We start from the raw sequence: 13,307 nt of genomic DNA, 5'->3' as shown, positions 1-13,307 counted from the left end.
CCAGCCCTGACCTAGATAAAGTAAACTGCCCCTTTTTATAACATAAATTTGGCAAAATTTTCACTATTTAGGATAAAATTTTCTCTCTTTTCTGATTTCCTTCTTTTGATCCTTTCTAAATCCACTGGCTCTTGGGAGACTTAATGTTCCTGACTGACTCTTTGGAACACCATGATTTCTGAATTGTGTAGTGCTGCAGTTATAGAATTGTGTAGTATGTGTAGTGTTCCTGAGCAACTGGTCAAGGAAAAAGTATTTGCTAAAACTTAACGTAAATTTGAATATATTTTAAATACATTAAAAATAATCCCTTGTTAGACACGTTTGAGATTTTGGGGATATATTCCAAATAAAGTTTTCTGTATGACCAATAAATAACGGTTCACTCTGTACATCAACAGCGGAACAAAGCTCAAACCACTTATTCCTTGCCCAGCTTGCCTTGTCCTAACATCAATGATATAGCTATTACTATCAACAGCAGTACAAAGACACATAAGCCAAATGATAAATTATATATTACATGTTTATTAAGGGCACAACTTTTATGTAACATTTACATTTTAGGAAAAAATCAAAAATATTTACAAAATTTTGGAAGATGTGCATTTTTCTAATTACAATCCAAAGTAGTAAATAACAATCCTTAAAGACTCACATTTGTTAGAGTTGTGTTTATAAATTCTTGGTTAAAGAGGCAGCTACAAAGTTTATCACTATATATAAGCAAGAACCAGCTTGCTAGAAACATTTCATTGAAAATCTACTGGTCTTTTTTACATCATTAGTGGATTTTTAAATGAAAAGAAGAATCAATATAAACTCATATGGCTTCAAAATTGTAACCTGTACCCAATACAAATTTATGTATCAACACTTGGTATGAAGACTGTGGTAATTAAGAAAGTGCAGAAGTTTAACCATTTTTACTCATTTGTACATTTTTAGGTAACACGATTAAAAACAAACATAGTGAGTATAATAGTTTCTGAATTCCAATAATAAATCATAAACTGCCCAATAAAAGCAGTTTGATTGCAAAGCGGATTAGAGTTAGAATTATAGCCAGGGACTGTAACTGGCATTTAAAAGAGCACAATATAAGAGTTAGAAATTCTAATTTTGCTCACCATTTAGTAAAGATTAACATTTTAGCAAATCGTCTTATGTGTTGCTTTAGTCAAATCTAAATTTAGAATTGGGCTAACAATGAATATATTAAAAAGCACATAATGTGTTATATATTGCTAAAGAGTAGATTTCTGCTGTATTTGTATAGCAAGATGTTACAGGTGTGTCAAGTAATAGGGGTTTTATTTTCTGTAAAGCTTAACAGGACAATTAGTGGTTTTACATAAATTATCATACGTAATACAATTTATCACTTCTACTATGCACAATAAAGGACACTGGTACTTATCATTATAAATAAAATTCCCATTTGTAAATTATAAAACTTTGTCCAAAATATTTTATTTCTTCAATTAATCAGGAATTGCTATAAAGTCAGGTTTTTTACTGTTTAGTATTAGTAGTTTAAGAAATGCTTGCCCCATTCATCACTTCATATGATTTCCTTATTTTTATTAGGTGGAAATTAAATAAGAATTAAAATGCAGCCAGGCTCGGTGGCTCAGCCTATAATCCCATGCCTTTGGGAGGCTGAGGTGAGTGGATTGCCTGAGCCCGCGGGTTCGAGACCCGCCTGGGCAGGCAAGACCTCATCTCTACAATAAATCAAAAAATTAGCCGGGCGTGGTAGCGCGCGCCTGTAATTCCAGCTACGTGGAAGGCTGAGGCGGAAGGATCGCCGGCACCCAACAAGTCGAGGCTGCGGTGGCCGGGAGCGGCCAGTGCACTCCGGTCTGGGCGACAGAGTGAGACTCCAACTCAAAAAAAAAGATACAAAAATTAAAAAAGAATTAAAATGTACAAATTGGTAATCTTTCCAATTGTTGAATAAAAACAAATGACAGTGCTTCTCCTGTTGCCAAAATTAATTGTTTTAAAAATGTATTCTTTACAAAATACAAAACTCATGTTCATAACACTAAATAAATGTGTAAATTTTCAATAACAAATGGTCAAGAGATATGCTAAACTGAGAGTTAAAATACCAGTTACCAATTTATCCGAATTTTTCAAAATTTATCTGATTTAAAATTCACATAGTTTTGAATGTCAAACAGATGAAGGTAATTTTTTTCCCCTACAAACACAAGCCACTAGGTTTATGTCTCTTTCTAAGTGACTGTAGTGTATCATCAAAGAAGTGAGTCAGGGTTCCTAAGTATAAGCTATCCTTTAGTTACTTTGAATTCCCTTCCCAATTATAGGCCAAAAGTATTTGCAAAAATTGCAAATATCTTGTAAAAATGTTTGACCACTGTAAGATTCTGAATAGAAGATCCAGAATGAGAAAAAAATGAGGCACATTAATGAACACAAACTGGACAGGCACATTTCTGGCTTTTGTTATTGCTTAAAAGGCACACATTATGCAATTCATATAAAAATAAATTAAATCTACAGCATTAATTCACTAAAACAATCACAACTTCTATAAGGTTAACTAACTGCAGAAGTAAATTTCTCTGCTGTCTTTTGCAAGCTTATTTTAAAACACATTGCACTTGAGAGGTTTTTTTAATTATATAAAACACCATTTACACTTTATTAATATGTTTGTGAGAATCAAATTATAGATTTTTTGCATATAACTCAGACTCTGGTCTGATTACTTTATGGCACATAACTCAATTTGATTGAGTGTTCTGAGTAAACATTGTCCAAAACCTAGACTTCAAGTTCTGTTTGCAGCCATTCAATATCCAACTTATGAAATTTCAAAGCTATCTCTAACTCTAAAAATTTGTGGAAAGCTCAAATATTTTGTGCTTGCTCTCCTGAAATTTTAGGTCTGATGTTACACTATATCCCATTTTGCGGTATAGACACAGAAAATAATTAAAATTTTCAGCCTCTGAAACCCCCCTTTACTGAAAATCTGAATAAATGCACTTCCTGACTATTGCAGTTGATCATTTACAGCACGGAACATCAGGTCAGTGCCATTTATTTCAATGACTCACTTTAAAAGCGCAACTTAATGTCTGTAGTCAGTTCTCAAATATGTCTAAGTTTGAAAGACGTCACACAAATTAGAATAGTGTTGAGAAACAGACAATGCAGAATGGCAGGTGTGTAGTTCTCCTTTGAGCTAGGTCCATCAACAGTCCGCCAGGTATCGTCCTGAAAAACACCAAGCAGACCTCTGCAATTCCAATTTCAAATGTACTCACAGGAGGACATTTCTCATTGTGGTTCTTCATAAAAAAATCCTAGTTTCCACCTGCTGTTTATGATACATTAGAACAGTTTCCAGGTGTGCAGCCATACTGACCATAAGTTCCCGCCCTCCCAGGTGTGTCTCTACCTGGTACCAAGGGACAAAGAAAAAAACTCCCACGCCATTAGATTAAAAACCGCTAGCCAGTTGTTTAGTAACTAACTGGATACGAGTGTTTCTCATGTACATTAAAAAGTGTGAAAACCCTCAACTTACCGGTGGCAAACCGCTTCTTTAACAAGGAAAGCCTGTAGCCAGTGCCTACAAGTTCAATATCCACTCCTGAGAGGGTGCTTCCCTCGCTGAGGAATTGAACTGCAAGTGTCATGGGTTTACTGGGTCCTTCTGAAAGATCAAATTTTGCTCTGAGAGACCCAGAACCTACAAATAAAATAAAGAACTTACACAGGGCAAAATACACTTCACATGAAACGAAATCAAGTGAGCACAGAAGCTAAGCAACATCAGTCCCGGCTAAAGTCATGACGCGCACAGTTGAACACATCACTGTCCTGCTTCCAAATCAGCTTTGACTCAGTGAACCTGAATTTTCAGGAAGTAAAAAATCCGAATCCACGCTTCTCTCTGACTTCATGCCCATCTCTGAGACGCTCACTATTAGATTCTTACGTTGTGCACACGTCGAAGCGCGCCAAGAGAAGGAAGAAGTAATCGAGGACAGCCCCGCGAGAAAGCCCAGCAGGCACAGAGGCAGGATGAAGTAGAAGAGCAACCACTGACGAGTACCAGGCCGAGGGTGGGAGCGGTGGGAGCGGCGTGGGAGCGGCAGGGGAGGAAAGGCAGCTGAGGCTGTGAGGCGTCAGGCCCACATGGCTACTTTCTATCTACTTGCATTTCTGAAACCTTACTGAAAGTGTTGCCGTTTCAGCAGCACGCCAAACCAAGATTTCTGAGGTGCTTGCTTTCTTGAGTCAACACAACTCAGTCGAACAGCACGGCAGAGACAGCAAACCAACAATGACAGTGAGTCAAGGAGCGTTAAAGCCGCTCTCGGGAGCTACAGGCACAAAAGCACACATCTCTGCTGCACACGACGATGCTGGTGGTGACGGCAGCACTGTTTCAGGCAGAAGTAATGACAGGAACAGAGATAGGGGACCTGGGAGAGCACGGCCCACCTCAGGGAGCTGCACCTACACCACAAGGGCGAGAGACCAGGTCACACAAAGGGAGGAGAGCAGCAGGTGAAACGAGAGTGGGGGCTAGGACCAGGCCAAGTGAGATGCGCATGACAAAACTAGGGGAATCGCCAGAGAGAAAAAAGACAAGAGCATTTCAGATTAGTGCCTAGAAGGGGAGAGAGAAACAAGATGCAAAGTTAGGGGACCACTGGCAGCCAATACAGCGGTTTAGGACTGTAGGTGACAGGAAGGGGACCTGCACCAGGGCTGAGGGAAAGGAAAGATGCTTGGAAAGTTATTTGAAAGGTATCTAGGAGTTGGACTCTGGAGGTGAGAAAGGAGGAGTCTAGGAGGGTTCCCAGGTTTCGAGTCAAGGCAACCAGACAGAACTGCTAGGTCACAGCAGTAAGACCCTGTGACTCCCTGCACAAGAGTTTAACACCACAGAGAGAAGAGTGGAACAAGAAGTCACAACTCTGACTGGTCCTGTATGGTGCAGACCAGTGCTGGAGCTGAACTGCTGCCTAATCCTTAGCTATTGTTCAAGCCCTCCTTAAACTTTTATAGTTCTTGATAAGCAATTCAGTTCTGTGAAAGTTCTAACATGAGCCAAGAGTAGCAACCCTGGCAATCCTTAAATGTCAGAATTATTTCTTGTCCCTCTTCTGGATATAGAGCCAGAAACTGAAAACAGATTTCTATTTTATAGTATCCTAATTTGGATATTTCTTCTTAAAGGCTTGGCTAACCACATCAGAGCTACATTTACAAGATTTTTTTCCATTTCCTCACATAGACACTCTGATACCTGAATAGCAGAGGAAAACTTAAGATATCGTAAGAAAACTTGTGTATTATTTTTGAGAGAACAAATTTCTTTCTTGGTAAGTATTTACAATAGTACAGTTTTGTTAAATTGGGGAAAAGGCTTCCTTTTTCCTTGCTAACTGGCTGTAAGCCCTCAATGCAAGTAGGATTGCTGGTTTACTTTCAGTTTAAACTAGGAATTTCAGCTTGGCTCACAAAAACCTATATAATAATAGCTAGGGTTAAAATCAGTGCAATTGACCACCTTGAAATGGGTAATCTTTAAGTGCCAATAAAAAAAGAAAATGCAGAATTCACTTGGTTATTTCACCCAATGTAATCAGTAAAATTCTGATTCTGCATGGCAGGCATAAATGAATAAACACTATAGATATGTTTATGGTCCTTTATACAGAAATATCTATGTGAGAAAAACTCCTGATATGTTTTATATTTTAATCACATTATGCTGGAAATAGTCAAAAAGAAAAAGTTGAGTAAAATGTGAAAAGCCAAAAACACCTACTCAAAAGGAGAAGCTACTGGAGGCTAAAATTAGGCATTCAAAAGGGGCGGGAGAATTCTCTCTTGATTCAGAGAAAATGAGAATATCTAATGTTAAAGACTTGACTGTCCTGGGAATTACATCTTCGTGAGAAGCTGAGATAGCAGAGATACTAGAAGGGTTCAGCTAGCAGAGCCTTCTCCTTGGCACTGTAAACACAAATAGATGCAGACTTGATGGAAGAATACAACTTGCTTCTTCTTAAAATAATTATGTGTAGAATTGAAAGCTGTTGTTGATGGTTAGCTTTAATAGGGGAAAATGGCCAGGAAAAGGTTCTTTTAGAAAGATGGAGAAGGCAAGAGAGATTTTTAAAGCCTGGAAGCTTCTACATGATTTCTGGGAGGCCAGGAGAACCCCATTAACAGAACAAATAGTGTGTTAAACCAGTTTCAATTAGTTTATCAGGTTGCCTACCTGGAACAGATAGTTCTATTTCTTTGTTTGTTAGGCATTTTCTCTTAATGTTATCATGTAAATAAAAGAGGCAGTTACATAATATTTATAAAGTTACAGTAAAACTAATTTCTTTTCTTACAGAGAAAGCATGCTCAAACTAGAGGGGAAAAAATGTGTTTTCAATCTCAGCTGGTCAATTCTTATTAAAGGTATTAACTTCCACCTAGTGGTCAGTTCTAGAACTGAAGGCATGAAATTCCAAGTGCTAACTTTCCGTAAAACATGTCTTTAAAAAAAATTCATTTTTGGTGACATCACATCATAAACAAAAAAGCATGCACACTTACCTCCATTTTCTGATTTTTCTGAAATACCAGGCAGTTTCCAGAAGGCTTTCATTTGTTCTGCACTCCTGAAATAAGAACAAATATCTTCAAATGAAGTGTCTAGAACCGTAGATATGGATGCGACTTCAATAAAGAAGTACATTTTAAATACTTTCACTACAACAACTATTGAGCAAAGTTTACTTTAAATAGTACTATCTGGTGAAAATGTGTTTATTATATAGTATAAATAAATACAATGCTGTTTAATGGAAGTTTACCAAATTATGTGATTCTTCTCATCTCTACCGGTCAGAGAAAGGAAAACTGAATGTGTTTAGGTAGATCAGAACCTTCATCAGTCAAGAAAAACACATTATCTCAGCAAATATAAAGAGTGGCGAGAGGCCATACCAAGACCAATGGAGGGGACAAGCAAGGTGCTTAAGAGATGGGAGTCACTCACACTACTGAACACCACCCAGTCAGGTGCTCCTGTTCCGACAGATATGCCAGACACTGCAGTTCATGCTGCAAGATGATTACTGTCTTTACTTCTTACATTTAAAAAAAGTTTAGAGAGGTTAAGCAATCTGTCAATTTGTAAAGTTAGTATGAAATCATTCAAGCCTGGGTGGTACTTTACAGCAGAACTAGTTTTGCTTATTTTGGATTGAGGCTACTCCAGGTTAACTAGTACAATAAACATTATCTTTTAGTGTGGTTTTTATGGGAAAACGCACTCAATCATCTCAAACTTATGAAACAACTTTCAGCATTTGGGTTCTGAATGCTGGCGATGACACCAAACATTTAGCAGGAATTCAGAAACATTTACTTAATTTACCATACTGCAGAGGGAAGGGACTGCATGTTTATGACTCCTCCATCCACTGGTGCCACCACCTGTATGTTAGAAAGCACGCTGGGTGCCGCCATAGCTTCTGGATTGTATTTGTAATCCACTCTAAGATCTGTGGTGCTGGCACTACATTTCCAGTATGTTGCAAGATTCAGAGGAGTGGACTGAATACCATTTGATGATACCTTCAAAGAGAAAAAACCAAACACTTGTCTTTGGCCTGAAAGTTAACCAGTCATGTTAATGATACGAATACTTGAACATAAGTGTCCAGAGCATCAAAAACACCTACTGAGGGTCTACCTGTGACCAGGCAGAGTAAAGCAGATTCATCTCAACGGAATAGGGTCATTCCCAGTGTGCAGCCCTGGGATCACCTACGTCAGAACTGCAGCAAGGCTTGTTCACGATGCACAATCCCCTGCTTCCAACTGCAGAAAGTGTGATTAAACACTTTAGGGACAAGGCCCAGAAATCAACATTTTTATCAATGAATTCTTATGGATGGGTGTAAAATTTAAGAGCCTCCCAACATTCAACACCAAATTCTAAGATTCTTCATAAAATGTAAGGATACAGATTTAAAACAGTAGAAAAAAAGGCCACCATGCAGTTTCCAAGCGTGGAATACTTCCTACTTTGCATGTTTAACTTGAATCACATGACTCACAGTAAATGGTTTAATTCCTCCTAATTCTTCAGCTTCTTGTTCAAATGGCTCCTTTTTAAGGAGACCTACCCTGCCCACTGTTTAAATTTACTGAAAACTGCATTTTTAATCATCCTTATCCTACTCTACACTTCTTTTTTCCACACCACTCATTTTCTAACTTACAATATTATTTACTTATTATGTTTACTGTCTCTCCGTCCTACTCCCAACAATTACCATGTACTAAATAATAAGCATCTGTTGAATCAAGAAGTAAATGAATATCCGTAGGAAACTTAAGCCAACTTTAAGTGGTGGCACCTTTCTACTCTTTAAGTATTTATTTTCTAGAAACACAAGCCATTTCAATACAATTACTCTATTAAAAATTCAAACAATACAGAAGTATATAAAGTAGGAAATTCATCCCTAGGAATTCTTACTGCCCACTGTTAGTTTTCTGGTACATATCCTTCCAGACTTTGTAGGCATACACAAACACAGATCCATCTCATTCTTTTCAACAGCTGTAGTAATTCATTTAACACATTTCTTCCTCTGCTGATGTGTGCTTAGGTAGTTTCCAAATAATGCTACAGGGAATAAACTTTGCACCCTATCTCTGCCCACTTGTGTGACTTCTGAAGAGGTCAGGAAGTGGAACTGTTAAAGGATGAGTGGCTAAGGGAAAGGGTATATGTATTCAACAGTCCAACAGAATGGTCTTCTCGGGGTTCTATTGACGTTCATCCTACTGACAAGCGACCGCACCCCTCTGACGACTGGAAGAAGCAACCTTCCATGCTTGTCCATCTGATGGGCTGAAACGGATCCCTTATTGTTGTCTTAACAGTCACTGCTCTCATGAGCATCTTTCCATAAGCTATCTGTCTACTAGGTTATTCTTTTTTTTTTTTTTTGAGTTGGAATCTTACTCCAATCGCCCAGGCTGGAGTGCAGTGGCATACTCACCGCCACCCCAGCCTCGACTTGCTGGGCTCTAGCAATCTTTCCGCCTCAATCTTCCAAGTAGCCAGAACTACAGGGGCATGCTACCATGCCCAGCTAATCTTTGATTTATTGTAGAGATGAGGTCCCACCAAGTTGCCCAGGCTGGTCTCAAACCCACAGGCTCAGGCAATCCACTCGCCTCTGCCTCCCAAAGTGCTGGGATTACAGGCTGAGCCACCAAGCCCAGCCTCATTTTTTGCTCACTAATTTATAAGGGCTCTTTTGGGTAAGCCTTTTGGTCCATCTTATGTGTTATACATCTTTTTCCTTCGGATTAAGTATCCTGCTCAAGAGTTTGTTTTAATCAAATATTTTATGCACACACACACACACACACACACACACACACACACACGCATTTATTTCTGTATCAATATACCATTCTCTTCTTACATGGCTTCTGAGTTTCAAACCATATTTAGAAAGGACTTCCATACTTTAGGATTAGAATATGGAATATATAGCATACACAAACATACACAGATATAGATACAGTCTTCCACAATATACTCGGAGATTGGTTCCAGTTCCAGGATCCCTGCATACACCCAAATCTGTGCTTTCTCAAGTCCCACAGTCAGCCCTATGGAACTGCCAGATACAAAAAGTTGGCCTTGGCTGGGTGCAGTGGCTCATGCCTGTAATCTCAGCAATTTGGGAGGCCAAGGTAAGAGGACTGCTTGAATCTAGGAGTTTGAGTACAGCCTGTGTAACATAGCAAGACTCTATCTCTACAAAAAAAAACCTGAAAAGTTAGCCCAGTGTGGTGGCATATGCCTGTAGTCCCTGCTACCTGGGAGGCTGAGGCAGATCACCTGAGCCCAGGAGGTTAAGGTTGCAGTGAGCTGTGATCATGCCACTGGACTCTAGCCTGGGAAACAGAGGGAGACCCCAAATCAGAAAAAAGAAAAAAAAGTTGGCCCTACATATACATGTGGGTTTTGCATCCCACAAACATTGTGTTTTCTATCTGTGTTTGGTTAAAATCCTCTTACAAGTGAACTTGCAAAATTCAGACCCGAGTTGTTCAAGGGGCAACTGTAATTTCACCCGACTTATTTTAGTGTCTATATGGTTCCATTTACAGTAAGTCCCCTACAGATGCACACTCAAGTTACAAACTTTCTTTTGTTGTTGTTTTTTATTTATTGTTTGATTTATTTTTATTTTTATTTTTAGTTGGAGTCTCACTCTGTCGCCCAGACTGGAGTGTAGTGGCCGCTCCCGGTCACCGCAGCCTCGACCTGCTGGGCGCCGGCGATCCTTCCGCCTCAGCCTTCCACGTAGCTGGAACTACAGGCACACGCTTCCATGCCCGGCTGATTTTTTATTTATTGTAGATACGAGGTCTTACCAAGTTGCCCATGTGGGTTTTTTAATTTTAAAGATGTGGGGTACGAGTCAGGATTGAACACATAAGTGGTTTGTGAACATGTGTTTGCATGTCAAATCACATAAATTAGTTCAAGTGGCTGGTGTACTTCTCTCAAGGTACTGCACTGTAAGATTAAAAATGTTTTACTTTTTGTGTTGGCTTTTTATGTATTATTTGTGTGAAAAGTATTATACACTTATTACAGTACAGTACTACACAGCCAATTGTGTTAGCTGAGTACCTAGGCTAACTGACAGACTTACAAACACGACTTATGAATGTGCTTTCAGAACAGAGCTCATTCATATGTAGGGGAGTTACTATATTTAGTGCTACTTTCTTTCAGATCCCTCAATTCACTGTCAAGGTTTCACTTCTTATTATTAAACCTTTGGTACACATGGATTTTATGTGGTTGTAAGTGTGAGATAGGGATTCAGTTTAATTTTTTCCCAAATGTCTAACTTGCCATCTCAATATCATTTATTGAAAAATTCATCATTTCTACATTGCCTTGAGATAACACTCTGTCATAACAATTTTCCATTTATTCTTAGATCTATTTTCAGATACTCCAATTTGTTCTGTTCACGTGGTCATCTACTGCTGTGTCCGTTTCAAAATATTTTAAATACTGTTGCTTTATATTAACTTTTCCAACTAAAGCTAAAACATTACTCCACTCTATCGTTTAAAACATTACTTGCCAAGTACGCTATCTTGTGCCTGTAATCCCAGCTACTTGGGAGGCTGACACAAGAGGATCATTTGAGGCCAGGAGTTTTAGACCAGCCTGGACAATACAGCGATATCCTGTCTCTACAAAAAATAAAAATAAAAAATAGATGAGTAGGGTGGCAAGTATCTGTAGTTCTGGCTACTTGGGAGGCTGAGAAGAAAGCATCACTTGAGCCCAGGAATTTGAGGCTGTGGTGACATATGATTGCAACACTATACTCCAGTCTGGGTGACAGAGTGAGACCCCATCTCTTAAAAACAGCAACAAATTTCTTGACTTATTCTTCCAAGCTTTATTCTCCTAGAGAACTTGAAAATTATTGTCAAATCTCCAAACACAAATGCAGACATAACACTACTAGGTTTCTCATTAGGATCACATAAATTTTATAAGTTATAATTTAGAAACAGAAACTTTTCACATGAGTCTTCCTTTAAATGAATATATTCTAACTATATACAAGTCAACAGAGATTGTGCTATATTTCTTCCTAATTGTTTCTATTTGTATTTTTCTCTATTCGTTTTTAGAAATGGTTGTTTTAAAAGATATGAACATGTGTTTGCAGATCCAATCATATAAGTTAATTCATGTGTCTGGTATACTTTTCAAGGTACTGTACTGTAAAATTAAAAATGGCTTTGTGTTTTTAATGTATTATTTGTGTGAAAAGTATTATAAACCTATTATAGTACAGTACTATATAGTACATATTAATTTTTATGTATATAGTACTCTATGCTGGTTTTTTGTATTAATTTTTAAACTGACTCCCTTACTAAATCTCCTTATATTAAATAGTTTCTCAGTTGATTCTCTTGAGTTTTCCAGGAATATATCACATAAGTAATAATAATTTTGGTTCCTCTTTCCCAGTATTTATTACTGCTTATTTTATTCTCTTATCTAACTCTACTGGCTAAATATATCCAGCAAAACCTTACATACTAAAAGGATCTATTAATGGGATTATGATTCACTAAAGGGCATCTCTGCCACTATCTGACTTTGCTTGAAGAACTTTCATGATTAAGACTGATGCTGCTGATCTTTTCAGGTTAAGGACATATTTATGGATTCATATTTACTTAGGATTTTAATTATGAATAGATGATTAATTTTCTCCAACCGGTCAAAAATCTCCACTGGTTTATTAACAACTTTTCTGACTTCAAGCATACCTGCATTCCTGGGCGGGGGATATCTCCCTTGGCAATGACATATTTATTCACTTAATTATATGCTAGATTCCATTTGTTACTATTTTAATTTAGGATTTTTACAATGACATGGCACTCACCTGATACTTTAATACATCTACATTATAATAAGAAGCGGCTGGATTTTGCTCTGATAGCTTCTTGAGGTAGACAGTAACAGCTTGCATGTTCATCCAAAAATCCTTTGTGTTAGAATCACATTGTGATGGATCACTACATGTATAAGAAATATTGTTATTTTATTTGACTTAGCTTTCTCCTTTGCATCTGAGTATTAAATTGGCAACTTGGGAAAGACTAATAGAAATTAACCAAGAATTGGGAGGAGGGAAAATTAGGATTAGGGAATGAAGAACAGAACACGGCAGAAGCCTCCTGGAAAGATGAGAAGATGGAGAGACAGAAAAGGATTTTTAAATAGTTATAACCACCACCAAAAATAAAATAAAAAGACAACAAAAGAGTGCCCAGTTATAGTAAATGATTTTGGTATTATCTTCAAACTGAGTGTCATTATTTCAGAGGAGGAAAACATTTATTAAAAAGAAACTTAAACTTTTAAAACAACAGTACACCAACCTGAACACGAGCTGTGCATTTGGAAGAATCTGCTCTAGTCTGCTGATATTTTTCACCCTGAAGCACAGCACGGCCGGAGCCGGATTGCTGGTAAAGACTTTGATAATTCCACTTGGAAACGATATTGTCATGTCACCAGTGATCTTCACAATGCACCTAAGATCGGAGACGGGGAAGAGTGCTCCAATAAGACGCTTCCGTCTCCGCTCAGCGCGTCTTTGGCTCAAGGGGCGGATGCACAGACACGCAGCGTGTGCGCCGGCCTGTGTGCACGTCCTCCC

The 13,307-nt window shown here is 38.1% G+C and overlaps 1 protein-coding gene across 2 annotated transcripts in view; it reads right to left on the bottom strand.

Moving 5' to 3' along the window:
• Positions 1–1,858: 1,858 nt before the first annotated feature.
• The window catches only part of FCHO2 (FCH domain only 2), a 102,736-nt gene continuing 91,287 nt past the window's right edge, over positions 1,859–13,307 (bottom strand). For both annotated transcript variants that reach the window (XM_008056438.2, XM_021711551.1), the window contains 6 exons: positions 13,027–13,182; positions 12,528–12,660; positions 7,436–7,635; positions 6,610–6,674; positions 3,566–3,730; positions 1,859–3,252 (listed from right to left, as the gene is read on the bottom strand). In XM_008056438.2, the coding sequence (XP_008054629.1) occupies positions 3,230–3,252; positions 3,566–3,730; positions 6,610–6,674; positions 7,436–7,635; positions 12,528–12,660; positions 13,027–13,182 (742 nt within the window). In that variant the 3' untranslated portion in view covers positions 1,859–3,229. The remainder of the gene's footprint in view (positions 3,253–3,565; positions 3,731–6,609; positions 6,675–7,435; positions 7,636–12,527; positions 12,661–13,026; positions 13,183–13,307) is intronic.

This window comes from Carlito syrichta, unplaced genomic scaffold (assembly GCF_000164805.1).
Source record: "Carlito syrichta isolate Samal-C Ts95f unplaced genomic scaffold, Tarsius_syrichta-2.0.1 Scaffold302357, whole genome shotgun sequence".
Classification (NCBI taxonomy): domain Eukaryota; kingdom Metazoa; phylum Chordata; class Mammalia; order Primates; family Tarsiidae; genus Carlito; species Carlito syrichta.
Note: the sequence above shows the minus strand (reverse complement) of the source record. Positions and strands in the feature narration are given on the sequence as shown.